We start from the raw sequence: 19,596 nt of genomic DNA on the forward strand, positions 1-19,596 counted from the left end.
AGCAGCCCTGGGTTATTATTTCTAAGAACGGTTAATTGGGCCCTGCGCTTTTCATGACTGGGTTTGTGAAGACCTGTAGTAACAGACAAGCCATGGTTGCTATTGCTGGCTGCCTTCTGTCTTGAATGCCCAGCAGGGTCCAATAAGTCTGGTATGACTCAAGGGCTCTTTAGGTTTAAAGCAGGGTTGCATTCCCTCTAAGCTGCAGAGTCTTGTGAGCAAGAATTCTACTAAATTCGGAGTGGAGGGCGGGATATAAATCCAATATCTTCATCTACCTCACAGGGTGTCTGTTGCGGGGGAGGAAGGTAAAAGAGATTGTGAGCCTCTCTGAGACTCTTCGGAGTGGAGGGCAGGATGTAAATCCAGTATCTTCATCTACCTCACAGGGTGTCTGTTGTGGGGGAGGAAGGGAAAGGAGATGGTGAGCCTCTCTGAGACTCTTCGGAGTGGAGGGCGGGGTATAAATCCAATATCTTCATCGACCTCACAGGGTGTCTGTTGTGGGGGAGGAAGGGAAAGGAGATGGTGAGCCGCTCTGAGACTCTCCGGAGTGGAGGGCGGGGTATAAATCCAATATCTTCATCTACCTCACAGGGTGTCTGTTGTGGGGGAGGAAGGGAAAGGAGATTGTGAGCCGCTCTGAGACTCTTCGGAGTGGAGGGCGGGATATAAATCCAATATCTTCATCTACCTCACAGGGTGTCTGTTGTGGGGGGGGGAGGAAGGTAAAGGAGATTGTGAGCCTCTCTGAGACTCTTGAGTGGAGGGCGGGGTATAAATCCAATATCTTCATCGACCTCACAGGGTGTCTGTTGTGGGGGAGGAAGGTAAAGGAGATGGTGAGCCGCTCTGAGACTCTTCAGAGTGGAGATTGTAAGCTGCTCTTGGATTCCTTCCAGTAGCAAAAGGTGGGTTATAAATCCAGTCTCTTCTTCTTCTTACTTGGAGTGAGTGTCGATAGGGGACATTCAGTAACCAATTAAATAAGATCTGGGTCATAGAACCAACCAGAAGCCTAAAAAACACCTGAAGCAAGCGTAAGCATTAAGATGACACATTAAATGATGCAAAACTCCATCCTTTCAGCAAGCTCTACACAGGATAGACCACAGTCCCCAGTCACTTCTCTAAGTCTGTGAATCTTTTAGTACAGTGTGAATCTTTTCTGTGTAGAAAAGCCCTTTTGAATAATTCAGATTTGCACCGTTTGCAGAAAGGCAGGAAGGGGGGGAGGTCTTCGTGACCTCCTCAGACAGACCATTCCACAAGGTGCAGGCCACGATAGAAGAAGGCACATGGTTGAATTTGCAGAGTGGCACCACTCTAATGGCAGAAAGTGAGGAGGACCTAAAGAACCTCTTGTTGAGGGTGAAAGAGGAGACCACAAAAGTAGGCTTGAAACTCATAAAAAAAAACTAAGATCATGGCATCCGGCCCCATCACACCTTGGCAAATAGAAGGGGAAGACATAGAAGTAGTGACAGATTTCACATTTATGGGGTCCAAGAGGTGTGAGGTCCCTTGAAATGTGATGGCCAGAACTCCCTTTGGAGTTCAAATGTGCTTGTCGCAGCCTTGCTCCTGGCTCCGCCCCCAATGTCTCCTGGCTCCGCCCCCAAAGTTCCCTGGTTCCACCCCCAAAGCCCCCAGATATTTCTTGAATTGGACTTGGCAGCCCTATTCTGGAACACAGGGGGAGCGGCTCCAAAGCCGTGAAGGGCTTTGTACGTGACAGCTCCAACCTTACCTTGAGCCCCGTAACTGATGGGAAGTACCCACAGGACGGGAATAATAAGTATGCTGCATCTAGCTCTGGATAACAGCCAGGCTGCAGCTCCTGCACTGCTCTTCCGCGGTTGCCACCTTTTTTGTGTGCGTGAGGTTCCCGTGCCTTTTAAGGACTGCATTAACGGAGAGGCGGAAGCTTTTTCTCCTGTTCTCTCTTAATGTATGCCTTCGTGGGGTTTCCTTTAACTTCCAAGCAGCTGAACATTCCTGCTTGCAGCAGGGCAAGTGTCCAGCACAGCATAGCAGATTCCACCCCCCCTCTACCCCGCCTAGGGTTGCCAAGTCCAATTCAAGCAATATCTGGGGACTTTGGGGGCGGAGCCAAGATACTTTGGGGGTGGAGCCAGGAGAAATTGGGGTGGAGCCAAGATCAAGGCTGTGACAAGCATCACTGAACTCCCAAGGGAGTTCTGGCCATCACATTTAAAGGGACGGCACACCTTTTCAATTCCTTCCTTCCATAGGAAATAATGAAGGATAGGGACACCTTCTTTTGGGGCTCATAGAATTGGACCTCCTAGTCCAATCCTTTTGAAACTTGGGGGGTATTTTGGGGAGAGGCACTAGATGCTATACTGAAAATTCGGTGCCTCTACCCCAAAAAAACAGCTCCCCCAGATACCCACGGATAAATTCTCCATGATTTTCTATGGGAATAAATCTCCATAGGAAATAACAGAGTTCCCAGCAGACATTTCCCTCTCCTCCCCGCCGCTTTCTGACGACCCTGAAGCGGGGGAGAGGGCTTCCAAATCGGGGGATCCCCTGCCCCCACCTGGGGATTGGCAAGCCTACCCCCGCCCCCCACCGGATGGTCATGCCAGCAGCATGAATTTGCTTAGCACTTTAGCAATCAATTCTCCGATCCAAACCAGCCAGCGGCTTGGAGAACGCATTTAACATTAAAGCTGCTTTCTTTCCACCTCCCTCCCGCCTGTTTCCCCCCCTCCCTTGCAGCTCTCAAAGATCTGACTTTCATGTCTTGCGGCTCTCAAAGATCTGATATATCTTCTGTGTGGCTCTTATGTTAGGAGAGTTTGGCCAGCCCTGGCTTAGAGGATTTTAGCTGCAGGAAAAGATTTGAGAGCCCTACAAAAATAATGGGGGGGGGGCACAAGAAAGGAACAGGCGGTAGGAGCTTGAGAGAAATTGCGGCATATAGGGTCATAGACTGAGACTATCTAATCTCCAGGTGGGCCTTATAAGTCCTACAGGTCTCCTGGAATTCCAAATGATTTCTAGGTTACAGAAATCAGCTCCTCCAGAGAAAATGGTTCCTTTGGAGGGTAGATTCACCAGCATTATACCTCTTAAGGTCCCCTTCTCAAACTCCGCGCTCCCTGCGCTCCAATGTTACCAAGGCCCCCTTCTTGGATGTGGACCATGTGCCCTAGGACCATGGCCTTGGCAGCCATTTTAAAAGCTAGCCGTGGCTCTCTTTGGAGAAGGTGAAGTCGTGGCTCCGCTTAGACTGTGCTAAGGAGCGGCCAGAAATCTGGGCTCTTTGAGATTGATTCACTGTCTGTGGAATTCTGCCAGCAAATGCAAATCCAGGATGGAAAACTGACCAGTTTGCCTCAGGCACCCCGCCGGCCCTCTGGTACACCCAGGATATTCCCCACACCCAGATCCAATCAGTTGCTGCCCCTATTTGAAAGACCCCGCCCTTAATTCAATTAGAGCAGGGGTCATTGTTGTAGAAAAAGAGGTGGCAGAACTCATTAGCACAACTCCTTTGCATCCCCCACACACCCCTGATGTCACTGGAAGGTGTACTCAATTATATCAGCTTAGCAGGTCCCTTAAAATGCTTCTTGAATAATAATAATCAAACCTTACCCCCATCATGCTTTTTAAATGACTTCCTCCTATGTGGCCACAACGACATGATGAAGACTCCCATCTGTCTGCCTTATACGTTTTGGTTATTCTCCTAATTTTTTTGTGTGGAGAAAGTTTGGCAGGTCGTAAGAGTCCAGCAAAATTCTCTCAGGGGGTTTGAACAATGGAGCCCAGAAGCAAGTATTTGGGGTGGGGTGGGGGGTGGGGAGAAAGAAAGAGCGCAATGAAATTTAGAGGTTCCAGAGCTCCACGCCTGAGAGGTCCTGAAAGAGCCAGGAAATCCCTGAGTTCTCCCCAAATTCTTTGAATGAACAATAATTACTTTGATTTGTGTGTATGCAAGCTCCTATATCATGCCAAACTGTAGTGGGCACCTCCTCCCCTTTGTTCTAACATCTGAATATTTCCTGGGGACCTTTGGAAGTTCTTACTAAAGCCCCCATCGCTCAAATCTCTGGATCATTGGGACGGACAATGTACTCTACCCAGATCAGCGAACTGAGGATAAAATCCTCTGTTCATTCCTTTTCTCTTATTAAAACAATTTCCTTTTTTTTCTCTCTCTCAATCCCGCTTCTCCTTGTGGCTTTGGGTCAGCCTTTCACAGCGGCTTGCATCCCTTTTGCTTTCTTTCCTCTCGTTTCAGTCTTCATACACGCGTTGTTCTGAACATGAGCAGTTTCTGTTGCTCTTATGCGCTTTTCAGTTCCTGTGCCCCTATACTTTCCTCAATAAATTCTAAGCTTCATTTTGGAAAAGATCCAGTTCTTTTTTGGTTGCTGGTGGCCTATTGGAAGAATAAGAAGATGATATTGGATTTATATCCCGCCCTCCACTCCGAAGTGTCTCAGAGCGGCTCACAATATCCTTTCCCTTCCTTCCCCACAACAGACACCCTGTGAGGTAGATGAAGATATTGGATTTATATCCCGCCCTCCACTCCGAAGAGTCTCAGAGCGGCTCACAATCTCCTTTCCCTTCCTCCCTCACAACAGACACCCTGTGAGGTAGATGAAGATATTGGATTTATATCCTGCCCTCCACTCCGAAGAGTCTCAGAGCGGCTCACAATCTCCTTTCCCTTCCTCCCCCACAACAGACACCCTGTGAGGTGGGTAGGGCTGGAGAGGGCTCTCACAGCAGCTGCCCTTTCAAGGACAACCTCTGCCAGAGCTATGGCTGACCCAAGGCCATGCTAGCAGGTGCAAGTGGAGGAGTGGGGAATCAAACCCGGTTCTCCCAGATAAGAATCCGCACACTTCACCACTACACCAAACTGGCTCTCCATTGGAGGCATTGTGAGCTTCCTTGTTCATTAGTTTGGTGTTGTGGTGCCAGCATGGTGTAGTGGTTTGGTGTCGTTGAACCAGTTTGGTGTAGTGGAGAGAGCCAGTTTGGTGTGGCGGTTAAGTGTGCGGACTCTTATCTGGGAGAACCGGGTTTGATTCCCCACTCCTCCACTTGCGGCTGCTGGAATGGCCTTGGGTCAGCCAGAACTATCGCAGGAGTTGTCCTTGAAATGGCAGCTGTTGTGAGAGCCCTCTCGGCCCCACCCACCTCGTAGGGTGTCTGTTGCGGGGGGAGAAGATATAGGCGACTGTAAGCCGCTTTGAGTCTCTGATTCAGGGAGAAGGGCGGGGTATAAATCTGCAGTCTTCTCCTCCTCCTCTAGATAAAGATCCCCAAATTACATCTTCTGCTCCCTAACTGGCAAATGTGTCCAAGCTAGGGAAGTGGAAGAATGTTCCCCCTGCACTGACCTTAATTCCCCCAAAGAGGAAATTGGATCAACATCTGGAGCAGAGATCCATCAGTGGCTATTAGCCACAGCGTATTGATGGAACTCTCTGTCTGGGGAAGTGATGCTCTGTATTCTTGGTGTGTGTGTGTGGGGGGCAACAGTGGGAGGGTTTCTAGTGTCCTGGCCCCAGTAGTGGACCTCCTGATGGCACCTGGGGTTTTTTGGCCGCTGTGTGACACGGAGTGTTGGACTGAATGGGCCATTGGCCTGATCCAACATGGCTTCTCTTATTTCTCATGTGACACAGAGTGTTGGACTGGAGGGGCCTTTGGCCTGATCCAACATGGCTTCTCTTCTGTTCTTATGTGACACAGAGTGTTGGACTGGATGGGCCATTGGTCTGATCCAACATGGCCTCTCTTATGTTCTTATGTGACACAGAGAGCTGTACTGGATGGGCCTTTGGCCTGATCCAACATGGCTTCTCTTCTGTTCTTATGTGACGCAGAGTGTTGGACTGGAGGGGCCATTGGCCTGATCCAACATGGCTTTTCTTATGTGACACAGAGTGTTGGACTGGATGGGCCTTTGTCCTGATCCAACATGGCTTCTCTTATGTGACACAGAGTGTTGGACTGGATGGGCCTTTGTCCTGATCCAACATGGCTTCTCTTATGTGACACAGAGTGTTGGACTGGATGGGCCATTGGCCTGATCCAACATGGCTCCTCTTATGTGACACAGAGTGTTGGACTGGATGGGCCTTTGTCCTGATCCAACATGGCTTCTCTTATGTTCTTATGTGACACGTAGCTACGGGCCTGGCGATGCTGCCAAAAGCAGCCGTACCAGGCAAATAGCGACCCAGTTGCTGGCTGTGCATGCAGTCTGGAAGGGCTGCAAGCAGGGGGGAAACCGGGGCGGGAGGGGAGCCAGCCCGGAGCCCCTAAAGGAGTGGGGGCTTATAGACCAGTGCCTACTTGGCCTAATTGTTAATCTGGCCCTGTATCCAGGAGTTTCCCAACCTAGAGTTGGCAAATGATGCCATGAGTTCACCATGGAAAGAGGAGGAGCGTAATGGAAGAAAACAATCCGTTTTGTACATGAGGCACTTGCTAGTAGGGTGTGGCATCTTGGCAGTGTGTCCATGCTAGGCCCACAGTATGGCTTTCGGGAGATTCTCAGCCTTGGTTTCTCAATCGTGAAAAGAGAACAGTAATAATTTAGTGCTTGAGAAAGGATGTAGCCGAGGATGAATATTTGAATACATTTTTATAAAGGCTATGGAAATTGAAGCACATAATTCAAAGGACAGGGCGTATAGTGCTTGGGGCAGACGGCTTACGTAAGTCTGCGCTGCTGGGAGAAATAGTTGGCATCTTTTGGGGGGTTTTGAGAGCAAACATTGGCTGGAAGGAGGCATATATGGCGCATTAGGTTTAGGTCTGAGACCCCTACGGTTGCCAATCCCCAGGTGGAGGCAGGAGATTCCCCGCCTTGGAGACCCTCCCCCCACTTCAGGGTCATCAGAAAGTGAGGGAGGGGAGATAAATGTCTGCTGGGCACTCCATTATTCCCTATGGAGACCGATTCCCATAAGGTATAATGGAGAATTGATCTGGGGCTCGGGTGGGGGGGCTGTTCTTTGAGGTAGAGGCACCAAATTTGCAGCAGGGCATCCAGTGTCTCTCCTCAAAACACCCTCCAAGTTTCAAAAAGATTTGACCAGAGGGTCCAAATCTATGTGCCCCAAAAGAAGGTACTCCTATATTATTTTCACTGGAGGGAAGGCATTTAAAAGGTGTGCGGTTCCTTTAAATGTGATGGCCAGAACTCCCTTTGGAGTTCAATTATGCTTGTCACAATCTTGCTCCTGGCTCCACCCCCAATGTCTCCTGGCTCCACCCCCAAAGTCCCCAGATATTTCTTGAATTGGACTTGGCAACCCTAGAGACCCCCTAAATTCACTTTTCTATGGTCTTGAGAATGGAGAGCTGGGGTAAACTGGGAGGCAGAGCTGTTGAGGTTAAAAATAAATGAAGAATCAGAACCTACTCTGTTGAGCATTTTAGAAGCGTAGCTGGGTTTTCCTGCAAACAGAAGAGCTAGAGATGAGTCTAGAAGCAACTTAGAAACCAACAAGATTTTGGAGGTATGAGCTTCTGACGAAGGGATAAAAGAGGCTTTTGACTCTTGAAAACATCATACCCTGAAAGTTTTATTTGGTCTCTAAGTTGCCAGCATGCCTATTCCAGGTCAAAAAAATAACATTAATAGGAAACTTCATATATACTTTACTGGTGGGAGAGGTTTTGATTGTTCAAAACTGTTGCCTTCATTTTAATAAAAGGTTTTCTAATAGTCTCCAGCCTCACCCAAGGACCCTTTAGAAATGCTAATGGTCAATTCATACCTCCAGGCAGTGAATTCTTTTCGGCCCAACAACCTTTTAGAAATGCTAAAGACCTCCCTGGCTAGACAATGAGGGTCAGTTCACACCTCCAGGAGACTAGCAGGGAAAAGAGAACAGCTTTTACCTACAAAAGGTGTCTCTCTCTGTCTTGCCTGCCAGAGCAGACAAGGCGTAATCAATCTCCCGGCCAGGCTGAACAAACTGGAAAGGGATTTTGCCTGGTGAGAGCCCTCTTGTAGCTATGGGCCAAATTAATAGTCAAGATTCAATCTGGTCATCAAGGACCTTCCCCTTTGTACTTTGGAACTGCTCTAACTACAAGATCAGGCAAAACTCTCTGTTCCTCAAAGCCTTGTTTTCTTCCTCCTCCTTACCTGCCCTTGCTTCACTCAAAGAGCTGCTCAGAGAGAACCAGCATCCCTTGATTTCCTTCTGTGTGTCTGAGGAGACTGTACCCTCATTTAGTATATCTAAGGGGGTCCCCCAACATGGTTTTAAGAAGTGTGTGAAGCCACTGGACATTGGATTGCCTATGCAGATTTATTTTATATGTTGGTTGGGCTGCAGTTGCCACCACAGCAAAAGAGTCTTCACCTTGTGCCTTGGGAGGGACAGTGGCTCAGTGGTAGAGCATCTGCTTGGTAAGCAGAAGGGCCCAGGTTCAATCCCCGGCATCTCCAACTCAAAGGGGGTCCAGGCAAATAGGCATGAAAAACCTCAGCTTGAGACCCTGGAGAGCCACTGCCAGTCTGAGTAGACAATACTGACTTTGATGGACCGAGGGTCTGATTCAGTAGAAGGTACATATGAGCATATGAAGCTGCCTTATACTGAATCAGACCCTTGGTCCATCAAAGTCAGTATTGTCTTCTCAGACTGGCAGCAGCTCTCCAGGGTCTCAAGCTGAGGTTTTTCACACCTATTTGCCTTTTTTGGAGATGCCAGGGATTGAACCTGGGACCTTCTGCTTCCTAAGCAGATGCTCTACCACTGAGCCACCGTCCCTCCCTAAGCTTCATAGGTAGCTTCATATGTTCATAAGGTAGCTTCATATGTCCATATGTTGTGCCTGAAGCTTCGTTTTGGTGGCAGCCATTTTGTGGCAGCACCCATCACGCTATATCATAGGGGTGGCCAACAGTAGCTCTCCAGATGTTTTTTGCCTAAAACTCCCATTAGCCCCAGCCAGCATGGCTGATGGCTGGGGCTGATGGGAGTTGTAGGCAAAAAAACATCTGGAGAGCTACCGATGGCCACCCCTGCTATATCAGAATACCAGCATTTCTCCAAATGTTTAAGCGACTGGATTAATCAAATATGGCTCTTTTTCCTTTTCTAGAGAAATGTGCATGCACACAAACGCTTATACCTTGAATAAAACTTTGTTGGTCTTAAAAGAGGCCACTGGACTCAAATTTTGCTCTGCTACTTTGGACCAACATGGCTACCCACCTGAATCTGTCCTTTTCCTCTTGATACTCATATGTTTGATTAAAATCTGAGCGTTGTCTCCTTCACTTTCCCTGAGGTATGGAGGTCTGAGAATACACAAATGAACAGAATCTTTACCTTCCAGTAGCACATTTCTAGTAGCACCGCACCGTAGGCTTGAGAGCGGGTGAGAAAACTAGAGGGTTTTGCCATCAGGAAAAAGCTGAAACAGCCTTCATACTCCTCTCTCCAGCTGAAAGTACAACAGCTCAGTGCTGGAAATCTCAATCAAGCCTAAAGGTAAATCAATGGTATAAGAAGTTATGGTCCTTATACATTATGGTCCGAATCACCAGTAATCGATCAGATGATGATTCTCAAAAAGTGACAAGATGTTTTGACTCTGTCTGGTTTCCTATACTGGAATTTTTGGCCACACAAGAAGGAATCCTTAAAGAAATACACAAACCTTGTTTATGGCAACTCAGATGAGGTTGTACCAAGTTGTGTTGCTTACTATATGTCATTACCGGACATTTACTTGCTGAAACTTGTATTAATTCTATTGATTCTATAATAAGACTAAAATCGTATATTTAAAAAAGACAACTAGAAATTTAGATCAGGAAACCCCAACTATTTTTTTGAACTCACGGCCAGTTTTGGAATTCTAAAACAGCATGTTGGGCACAGCCACAAAATGGCTGCTGCAAGAGGCGGAGCCAGCCACAAAATGGCTGCTGCAAGAGGCGGAGCCAGCCACGATATGGCTGCTGCAAGAGGCGGAGCCAGCCACAAAATGGCTGCTGCAAGAGGCGGAGCCAGCCACAAAATGGCTGCTGTAGCTTACCTTCAGCTACACAGTGAAGATCTTTGTGTGGTGGTGGCAGCTCTGCCTAGGGAGGCCAGCCTCCAGGTGCGACCTGAGGGTCCCCCAGAATTACAGCTCATCTCCAGACTAAAGAGAACAGTTTCCTCTTTGGAGGGTGGATTCAATGGCGTTGTAACTAGGGTTGCCAAGTCCAATTCAAGAAATATCTGGGGACTTTGGGGGTGGAGCCAGGAGACTTTGGGGGTAGAGCCAAGATCAAGGCTGTGATGAGCATAATTGAAGTCCAAAGGGAGTTCTGGCCATCACATTTAAAAGGACGGCACACCTTTTCAATGCCTTCCTTCCACAGGAAGTAATGTAGGATAGGGGCACCTTCTTTTGGGGCTCATAGAATTGGACCCCCTGGTCCAATCTTTTTGAAACTTGAGGGGTATTTTGGGGAGAGGCACTAGATGCTTTACTGAAAATTTGGTGCCTCTATCCCAAAAAACAGCCCCCCCAAAGCCCCAGATACCCGCAGATCAATTCTCCATTATTTTCTATGGGAATAAATCTCCATAGGGAATAACAGAGTTCCCAGCAGACATTTCCCTCCCCTCCCCCCGCTTTCTGACGACCCTGAAGGAGGGGAGGGTCTCCAAACCGGGGGATCCCCTGCCCCCTTCTGGGGATTGGCAACCCTGGTTGTAACCCACTGAGGTCCCTGTCCTCAAGGCTTCGCCCCTTAAACCTCCAAGAGTTTCCCAACTTGGAGCTGCCATTTACAGGGTTGCCAAGTGCAATTCAAGAAATATCTGGGAACTTTGGGGGGTGGAGCCAGGAGACTTTGGGGTTGGAGCCAGGAGAATTTAGGGGTGGAGCCAGGAACAAGGTTGTGACAAGCAGAATTGAACTCCAAAGGGGGTTCTGGCCTTCACATTTAAAGGGACCACGCTCCTCTTAAATGCCTTCCCTCCATTTGGAATAATGAAGGGCAGGGGCACCTTCTTTTGGGGCTCATAGAATTGGACCTCCGGTCCAATCTTTTTGAAACTGGGGAGGGGGGTTTGAGGAGAGACACCAGATGCTACGCTGAAAATCTGGTGCCTCCATCTCAAAAAACACCCCCCCTAGAGCCCCAGATATCCATGGATCAGTTTTTCATTATACCCTATGCTATGGGAATCGGTCTCCATAGAGAATAATGGAGAGCCCAGCAGACGTTTCCCTCCCTCCCCCCGCTTTCTGATTACCCTGAAGTGGGGGCGAGGGGCTCCAAACAGGGGTATCCCCTGCCCCCACCTGGGGATTGGCAACCCTACTCCCCATTCCCCACAGGTGGCTGGGGGGCACCTGTCTGCCTTAGCTGGGCCGGTGCCACTTCTTCAAAATATTGGCACAGCCAATCAAATCTCCAATGGCCATTCAGAAGCCTCGAAGTGCAAAAGCCCCTGTCTGGCTCCACCCACTTCCTAAAAACACTGGGCGGGCAGCAGGAAAGATGTCAGCAGGCCCTGTGATGCCCCGCTGGGGGCCCTCCTGCTTGAGGTTATAGAGGTAGGGCTTTGTGAAATGGCAGGTAGGATCCAGTGCCTTCGGAAGAATGGGGCGGGGGTGGGGGATGCACTTTTTCTTAGAGAGGTGTGGGAAGCCCTCTGTGAACCCTTGATGTGCTGCATGAGCGTAGGCTGCGGGAAGGGAGCTTGAGGAGACAAGGACGGAGGGCGCTAGGCCGCCTCAATTATTCATGACCGGATGCCTGCAATTTTCTGATGATTCATAGACAGAGATGCTCTTAGGCGCCTGGTTAACACGGCGGGAAGCCAAGGGAACAAGCACCTTCCTCTTTGTCTTGTTCCATCGCTCCACCTCTGTGCCCACTGCCCTTCTCCTTCCTCTCCCGGCTCTGTTGCGCCTCCCCTTTCTTCCAACCTGAAGCCCACCCGCCCAATCCTCCTGTTTTGGTGTCCAAATCTGCCTGTAGCCCTCCATTCCAAATCTTCCTCCCCTTCGCCTGATGGGGTCTCTCCTTCTGGCTCTCACGTAATCCATTAGTTCCATTTTACCTTCTGAATAATTCATCCCCCATGGAAGCGTTTCTGGGCACGTATAATTTTTAGGTACAGATTGTCCCTGGCATCTGGTCCCTTTTTTTCCCAGCAATACGACGGGATTCTGGGAGCCGAGACCCTCCGCCTGCTACCTGCCCAAACTTCACAAGCTTTGCTGCTGCCGTTGTGATTCCTCAGAAAGCTTTTTCCGTAGTGGAAGACCTTCAGAGTCTGGAAGGGCAATCGGTTTCGCAGGAGCAGCCGCTCTGAGCATTATGGTATTTCCTGAGTCACCTTTAGCCGGACGGCATTGAATAAAAAGGCTAGAAAGCCAGTCAGGAAGCAAAGCGGCTGGACAGCATCTGCTTGGAGAGACGGTGTGTGAGAACCTCTGGGATGGAAATGTGAAAGGGCAGTGATGGAGAGGCAGAATGAGAAAAGAATCCAGAGAGAAGGAGAGAGCATGGCAGAAACGAAACAACGGACCTCCTAACTGATCGACCAGGATCCTGGAAAGAAAGAGTGTGAAAGGCGGAGAAGGCTGAATCAGGTGACAGAGCCCACAGGAAGGGAGAAGGAAACCTCCCAACTGGATCGATAACAGGAGAAAGAGATTTGATGGAATGCAAAAGGCAGCTCGTCTTCGGGCGACACCGTGAGAGTGCAAAAGGATGAAGCAGAGAGAGCGGAAGGCGGAAGATCTGCGGAAGGAGCGGGCGATGGAAAGATAGAAGCCCGAATTTAAACCTGGTTGGAGCAATCGAAGGAAAACCCAAAAACAGACCCTGGCCTGACGGACTGCTAGGGAAGAAGAAGGTGGCAACCAAGCGGAAGGGTAGGCTACACACCTTGAGACAAATTGGACGATGGAAAGCGGACTTTGGCAGGAGCGATTCGAGGTGACCAGCCCCAGCTAGGTGGGATGTGAGGGAGAATTGGACTTGCAAAGGTGGATGATGGAGCTATAAAGGGGTGCCTTCCCACCCCCCAAAATGGAGTAACTTGGACGGTCCTTCCCTGGAAGAAAGCCAGAAAAAGCCACTCCAGTCAGAGGTGGTTCCTCTACTCTTCTGGGCGGGGAGAGAAAGGAAGGAGAACCTTGCTGGACCCAGACTGTGTAAGAGAGGCGTTCCTTGGTGAGCCCCATGGCACGAGCCCCACCCTCACCTCTGACCCCTAGCAACATCCCACGGAACCTCAGCTACATCGCAGGCCTGTATGAGAGAGCCTATTACCGGACCACCCGGCCGAGCATAGCTGAAGACTCGGGAACTGAAGGTTCAGAATCAGAGTCAGAAAGCAGACCCCGGAGCAGGCCCCGGAGACGACGCCACCTCTTTGGGGGCCCGAAGAGGAGGGGAAGACGCCGAACCCGCTCCGCTCCAGCTAGGGGCAGGAGCCGGGGGGCCTCACGTAGCCGCAGCCCCGGGACACGGAAGAGGGTGCGCTTTGCCGACTCTCTGGGCCTAGAGCTCACCAGTGTCCGGCAGTTCTGGCCGAACGACCTGCCGCAGGTGCCGGAGCGGGTCCACGCCCAGCTGAGGCGCGATTCCCTCAGCCATTTTGCCCCTTGCCTGCCTTTTTGCCCACCTGTGAAGGTAATGCGGTTCGGCCTATGGAGTGAATTTCAGGGGGTGTGTGTGGGGAGGGGGTAGGGTTGCCAAGTCCAATTCAAGAAATATCTGGGGACTTTGGGGGTGGGGCCAGGAGACTTTGGGGGTGGGGCCAGGAGACATTGGGGCGGAGCCAGGAGCACGGGTGTGACAAGCAGAATTGAACTCCAAGGGAGTTCTGGCCATCACATTTTAAGGGACAGCACACCTTTTAAAATGCCTTCCTTCCATAGAAAATAATGAAGGATAGGGGCACCTTCTTTTGGGGCTCGTAGAATTGGACTCCCTGGTCCAATACTTTTGAAACTTGGAGGGTATTTTGGGGAGAGGAACTAGATGCTATACTGAAAATTTGGCACCTCTACCTCAAAAAACAGCCCCCCCCAGAGCCCCCGATACCCGCAGATCAATTCCCCATCATTCCTTATGGGAATTGTTCATGGAGGTGCATAATGGCTGTGGGGGTGGGGCTTCCCCCGCCGGCCAGCTGGCTGGGGGAGGGGGGAAGCCTGTAAAACTGGGGGATCCCCTGCTGGGACCTGGGGATTGGGAAGCCTAGGAGGGGGTAGGGTTGCCAGCTCTGGGTTGAGAAATCCCTGGAGGTTTGGGGGTGGAGCCTGGCGAGGGTAGGCTCTGGGGAAGGAAGGGAAGGGACATCAGCAAGGCACAATGCCATAAAACCCACCCTCTAAAGCAGCCATTTCCTCCAGGGGACCTGATCTCTTTAGTCTGGTGATGAGTTGTAATCCTGGGGGATCTCCAGGTCCTACCTGGAGATTGGCAGCCCTGGGGTCATTGTCTAGAGCGCCAGCCTTCTGGAGGGGGATGAATTGGGCGCCTCCCATGCGACTCAGTGAAATTATCAGTGCTGGGGGTCAGAAGTTAGTGTTGACTAGGCTGCCACATGGCCTAGGGCTGGCCCTAGCTGGAAGAGGCAAATGCCGCTTTCAATTCCATAACGGAAGAATATGCCACCACTCAGAGGGGCCTTGAGAGACCACGAGAACCAGGTTGGGTCTGATGGAACATATCTCAAGCAGCCAGAAAAGGGAGGAAATTGCATTTTTATCAGCCGTGCTCCAGTTGACTAGCCTGGGGAATTAGAAGTCCAGGGGGCGGGGGGTGCATAGGAGAAAAGTAGGGTGGGCTGTACAGGAGAAGTAACATTTGGTCGCTGCCCATTCTTCAGGGAGAAAACAAGGTCAAATATTCTCCACTGCAATCCTAAACAGAGCTACGCCTGTCTAAATCCATTGAATTTAGGATTGCGCGGCAAATCAGGTCACCGGAATAAAGAGAAATTAAAACAGGAGTTGTGGAAAGTCCCCGCTGAGGCTGTCTGATTCTCAGAGGACGAGCTTACGAATAGCCATTCCTTCCACGACTGAGCTGCAACTGGTACTTCTCGTTGGCCCCTGTTGCCACTGTTGAATATAGGCAGCTTTAGGCTGTGCCTTAATGGCCCAGAGCCTCCTGGTACATCTTCAGTTTCCCCCCTGAGAATTACTGGAGGTGCAATGACAGCCCCTGTTCTCGTCTGCTTTGCTGGGACATGGCACGAGACAGAAGGCGTCCCCCAGCCTTCGGAGAGACTTAAGGGCACCCTGCTTCACGCATACCGCCTGAACCCTCAAGCAATCCCCTCCGACATCCCCCAAACCCTTTCTGGGGCCTTCGGCATGGTAGCCTGCATCAGGGGGAATGGCTCTCCATCACTGCCACGTTACAGCCTCTTAAGGAAAAAAGGCAGAACTACGTTTGGGAATCCTTGCAGGAAAAGGTGACCCACAGATTCTTGTTCATGATATTTGGGGATATCGTGGCACTGCCTGAAAGCTGGCGTCCCTTCTCTTCTCCATCGTCTTATGCTTTCTTCCCACCGTGTTGTCTTTACTCGCTTGTTTCTCTATAATCCTTCCATCTCTCGGCCCCCTGCTCTCTTCTCCAGCGTGGGGTTGCCAATCCCCAGCAGGGGGCAGGGGATCCCCTGGTTTGGATGCCCTCCCCCCGCTTCAGGGTTGTCAGAAAGCGGGGGGAGGGGAGGGAAATGTCTGCTGGGAACTCTATTATTCCCTATGGAGATTTATTCCCATAGAAAATCATGGAGAATTGATCTGCGGGTATCTGGGGCTCTGAGGGGGCTGTTTTTTGAGGTAGAGGCACCAAATGTTCAGTACAGCATCTAGTGCCTCTCCCCAAAATATCCTCCAAGTTTCAAAACGATTGGACAAGGGGGTCCAATTCTATGAGCCCCAAAAGAAGGTGCCCCTATCCTTCACTATTTCCTATGGAAGGAAGGCATTGAAAAGGTGTGCCGTCCCTTTAAATGTGAGGGCCAGAACTCCCTTTGGAGTTCAGTTATGCTTGTCACAGCCTTGATCTCGGCTCCACCCCCAAAGTCTCCTGGCTCCACCCCCCCAAAGTCTCCAGATATTTCTTGAATTGGACTTGGCAACCCTACTCCAGTTCCATCTCAGCTGTTATCTTCTTCCTCTGTCCTATTCCATCATCCCTTCCTCTCTCTGTCGTCTTCCATCTTCTCCACCCCTTAGTTTTCCTCTGTCTTCTTTTCTCGCATCTCTCCTCATGGCTTTCCTCTCCATTAACTGGTGTAGTCAAATACCTTTCCTCCGCCCGTTCTCCCAACCCTTAGTAGCCATCTCGGGATCAGGCTTTCTTCCCCCTCCTCTGTTTCATTCCTTTCCTAACATCCCTCCACCGAACTTGTTTATTTTCTCTATTCAGCCCCCTCCCCACCTCTTCTTGTAGGGCTCCTTTCCCCCACTTACTCTGGGGCAGGATTCAGGACAGACCCTGCCCACCTAAAGATAATCATATCGGGGAGCTTGGTGAATTTTCTGACTTGTGTGAGTTTCTCAGCGTTTGACCTGTTACTTGTTTCAGGTTAACAGAAAACAATCCAAAGTATTTAGGGGGGGATTTTGTTCCTCGTTTTATTCTAATGGGTTTATTTGTGGTGACTTGTGGTCTGGATGGCGGCAGATTGATAGCGGTGGCCTTGTATCGTCTGTGGGGATATGTTCTTCCAGAGCCAGAATTCCACCCTTTATTACAGCCAACGCCTTCTCCTCCTCCCTGTGTTCTCCATCTCTCCTTCCATCTTATTTACTCTGCCCCTCCCAGTTTTTTCTGCATCGTCTCCTGTGCCTTCGTAATATTTTCTTTCCACTAATTTCTTTTCATTGTTCTCCCAGGATTTCTTTGTCTGCATATTAAACCACTCTTCCTTTCCTTTCCCCTTTCTCTGCCTTTGTTTCTTTTAAAGATTATTTCAGAGGGCAGTCTTGTTCTGTGAGAGGTTCGAATCCAGGACCACTTTCACAACCAGCAAGAGTCAATCAGACACTCTCAAAGGCTCATGTCCCAAAAATCTGGTTGGTTTCGAAGATGCTAATGGACGAGTCAAGCTATTATTTTCTCTTCTCTCTCAAAACCTGCCCCACCCCAATTATCCAACTGGCTGGCTGACCCAGGATAACCCGATCTCGCCAGATCTCGGAAGCTAAACAGGGTTGTCTCCTGCTAGTTCTTGAATGGGAGACCACCAAGGCAGAGGCAGGCAATGGTCAACCACCTCTGTTCCTCTCTTACCTAGAAGACCCTAGGAGGGATCACCGTGAGATGCAACTTGGTGGCCTTTCTTGCCACTAACCCAGAGGTGTCAAACATGTGGCCCGAGGGCTGAATCAGGCCCCTGGAGGGCTCCTATCAGGCCCCCCAAGCAACTGTCTCTTATCTGCTTCCTTCTCTCTCTCTTGCTTCCTTCTGCATCTCAACTTGCTTTGCCAGGCTTGCTCGATCACACAGGAGCTACATAGCAAAACCTCAATTTTCTCCATTGGTTGAGGCTCCTCCCCCTCCTGGTCCCCTGGGGAGGGACGGAAAGAGCCAGAGCTTTCTTTGCCCAGTTCCCTGGATCCCATGGGAGAAACGCAAAGAAAGCACCTTTAAGACCAATAAGGGCTAATGTTTTAAGCGTGTTTTAAGGTTTTGGTTTTTTTAAAAAAATCTTTAGTCGTGTTTATGTCCTTTAAAAAGTTGATATCTCTGCTACCCAATCTTAAATATATACACACATGGCCTGGCCAAACATGGCCTAGGCTGGCCTGACAAGATCTCATTTATGTCAGATCTGGCCCTCATAACAAATGAAGAAGAATTGCAGATTTATACCCCGTCCTTCTCTCTGAATCAGAGACTCAGAGCAGCTTACAATCGCCTATATCTTCTCCCTCCACAACAGACACCCCGTGAGGTGGGTGGGGCTGAGAGAGCTCTGACAGAACCTGCCCTTTCAAGGACAGCTCTGCAAGAGCTATGGCTGACCCGAGGCCATTCCAGCAGGTGCAAGTGGAGGAGTGGGGAATCAAACCCGGTTCTCCCAGATAAGAGTCTGCGCACTTAACCACTACACCAAACTGGCCCCTGCACTAACCAGTTTTTCATCTCTCACAGAACCATGGGGTTGGAAGGGACTTCCAGGGTCATCCAGCCCAACCCTCTGCACAATGCAGGACATTCGTGAATACCTCCCTCCGTCCCACACACACAAACACACAGTGACCCCTGCTCCATCCAAGACTGGCCCTGCCACTAGACAAACTAGACACTGGCCCTGCCACTAGACAAACTAGGTAATTGCCTAGAGCGCCATGCCTCCCCCATGTGACTCAGTAATGTTATCAGCGTGGGGGGAGGCACCAGAAGTTCGCCTTGCCTAGGGTGCCAGACAGTCTAAGGCTCCATCCACAGAAGATGGCCAAAAAACCTCCAGGATTTCTGGCCAAACTGGTCTGGCCTGACCTGGAGAAAAATCACCGCCTGACCCCAATTTCCCTGACTTCCCTGGACGTGTGAGAAAGGGCCACGAGAACGAAGCACAGATGCAACCCTTCCTAGGTCCTACCTTCCTTATCATGAGCTGCCTGAGTTCACAGAGTCACCATTGCTGAGTCAAAGAAACCTCCAAAGAAGGAGAGCCCACCACCTCCCTAGGAAGCCTGTTTCACTGTGGAACTGCACTAACTATCCGGAAGTTCTTCCTAATGTTTAGTCAAACATTCTCTCCGCCACGGACTTCTTTTTTCCTAATCCTCTGTTCCTCCTCCTCCTTCTTTTTTGTCTCCCCAGGACCCTCTGAATCTCTGGTGCCTCCTGGAACCCACTTTCCCAGACCCGCTCTCGATGCCCGATTTCTTGCCACGCCTCTTGGAGCAGTGCATTGTGCTAGAAGGAGCCAGGGCTGAGGGCTCTTGCGTGTCCGGAACCATTCGGGTGCTCAACTTGGCCTATGAGAAACGGGTTTCCGTCCGGTACACCTGGGACTTCTGGGTCACTCAGCGTGAAGCTCGGGCTTCCTACGCCGCCCCTGCGGGGCGGGACCGGGACCACGCCGACCGCTTTGCCTTCCGCCTGCCACTGCCTGTCCCGTTGCCCCCCGGGGTCAGCCTAGAGTTTGCGCTCTGCTACCTGGTGGGCGGGAAGGAGTTCTGGGACAACAACCAAGGCCGCAACTATTGTCTGAGACCCCCGCCCTCTGTGGAAGAGGAGGACGAGCCTCCCAGCCCCACTCATGATTGCTGTGAGACAGGATGGATACATTTCATATAGGGGGTCCGGCAGCCACACCAATGAGAGAGAGGAAAGGAGAGAAAGCAAAGGAAAGCAGGGGGGGGCAGGGCAAAGGGGAGTCTCGCCAGATGTCTTGAGGCTTGCCTTAAGACCAAGGAGTAGGAACGGCTGCCAATACGGCTGGGCTGGGTTTGAGGAAAGGTCAGAGTCTTCCATGAAGTTGCCAGTTTAGCAACCATCAGACAAGTCCTTTAGTCAAGTCCTGGATGAAGGAAAGAAAGGAAATAACAACCTACCACACCATATACAAT

At 50.4% G+C, this 19,596-nt stretch overlaps 1 protein-coding gene and 1 non-coding gene across 2 annotated transcripts; one reads left to right on the forward strand and one right to left on the reverse strand.

Moving 5' to 3' along the window:
- Nucleotides 1-8,720: 8,720 nt before the first annotated feature.
- On the reverse strand, nucleotides 8,721-8,787 carry TRNAP-AGG (transfer RNA proline (anticodon AGG)). The gene has a single exon. It is a non-coding gene; the product is annotated as a tRNA-Pro (tRNA).
- Nucleotides 8,788-13,195: 4,408 nt separating this feature from the next.
- Nucleotides 13,196-19,324, forward strand: PPP1R3E (protein phosphatase 1 regulatory subunit 3E). The gene is made up of 2 exons (XM_060255392.1): nucleotides 13,196-13,678; nucleotides 18,845-19,324. The coding sequence occupies exons 1-2, from the start codon at nucleotides 13,226-13,228 to the stop codon at nucleotides 19,322-19,324; spliced, it is 933 nt and encodes a 310-aa protein (XP_060111375.1). The 5' UTR covers nucleotides 13,196-13,225.
- Nucleotides 19,325-19,596: the final 272 nt, after the last annotated feature.

Source organism: Heteronotia binoei, chromosome 15 (assembly GCF_032191835.1).
Source record: "Heteronotia binoei isolate CCM8104 ecotype False Entrance Well chromosome 15, APGP_CSIRO_Hbin_v1, whole genome shotgun sequence".
In the NCBI taxonomy this organism is placed as follows: Eukaryota; Metazoa; Chordata; class Lepidosauria; order Squamata; family Gekkonidae; genus Heteronotia; species Heteronotia binoei.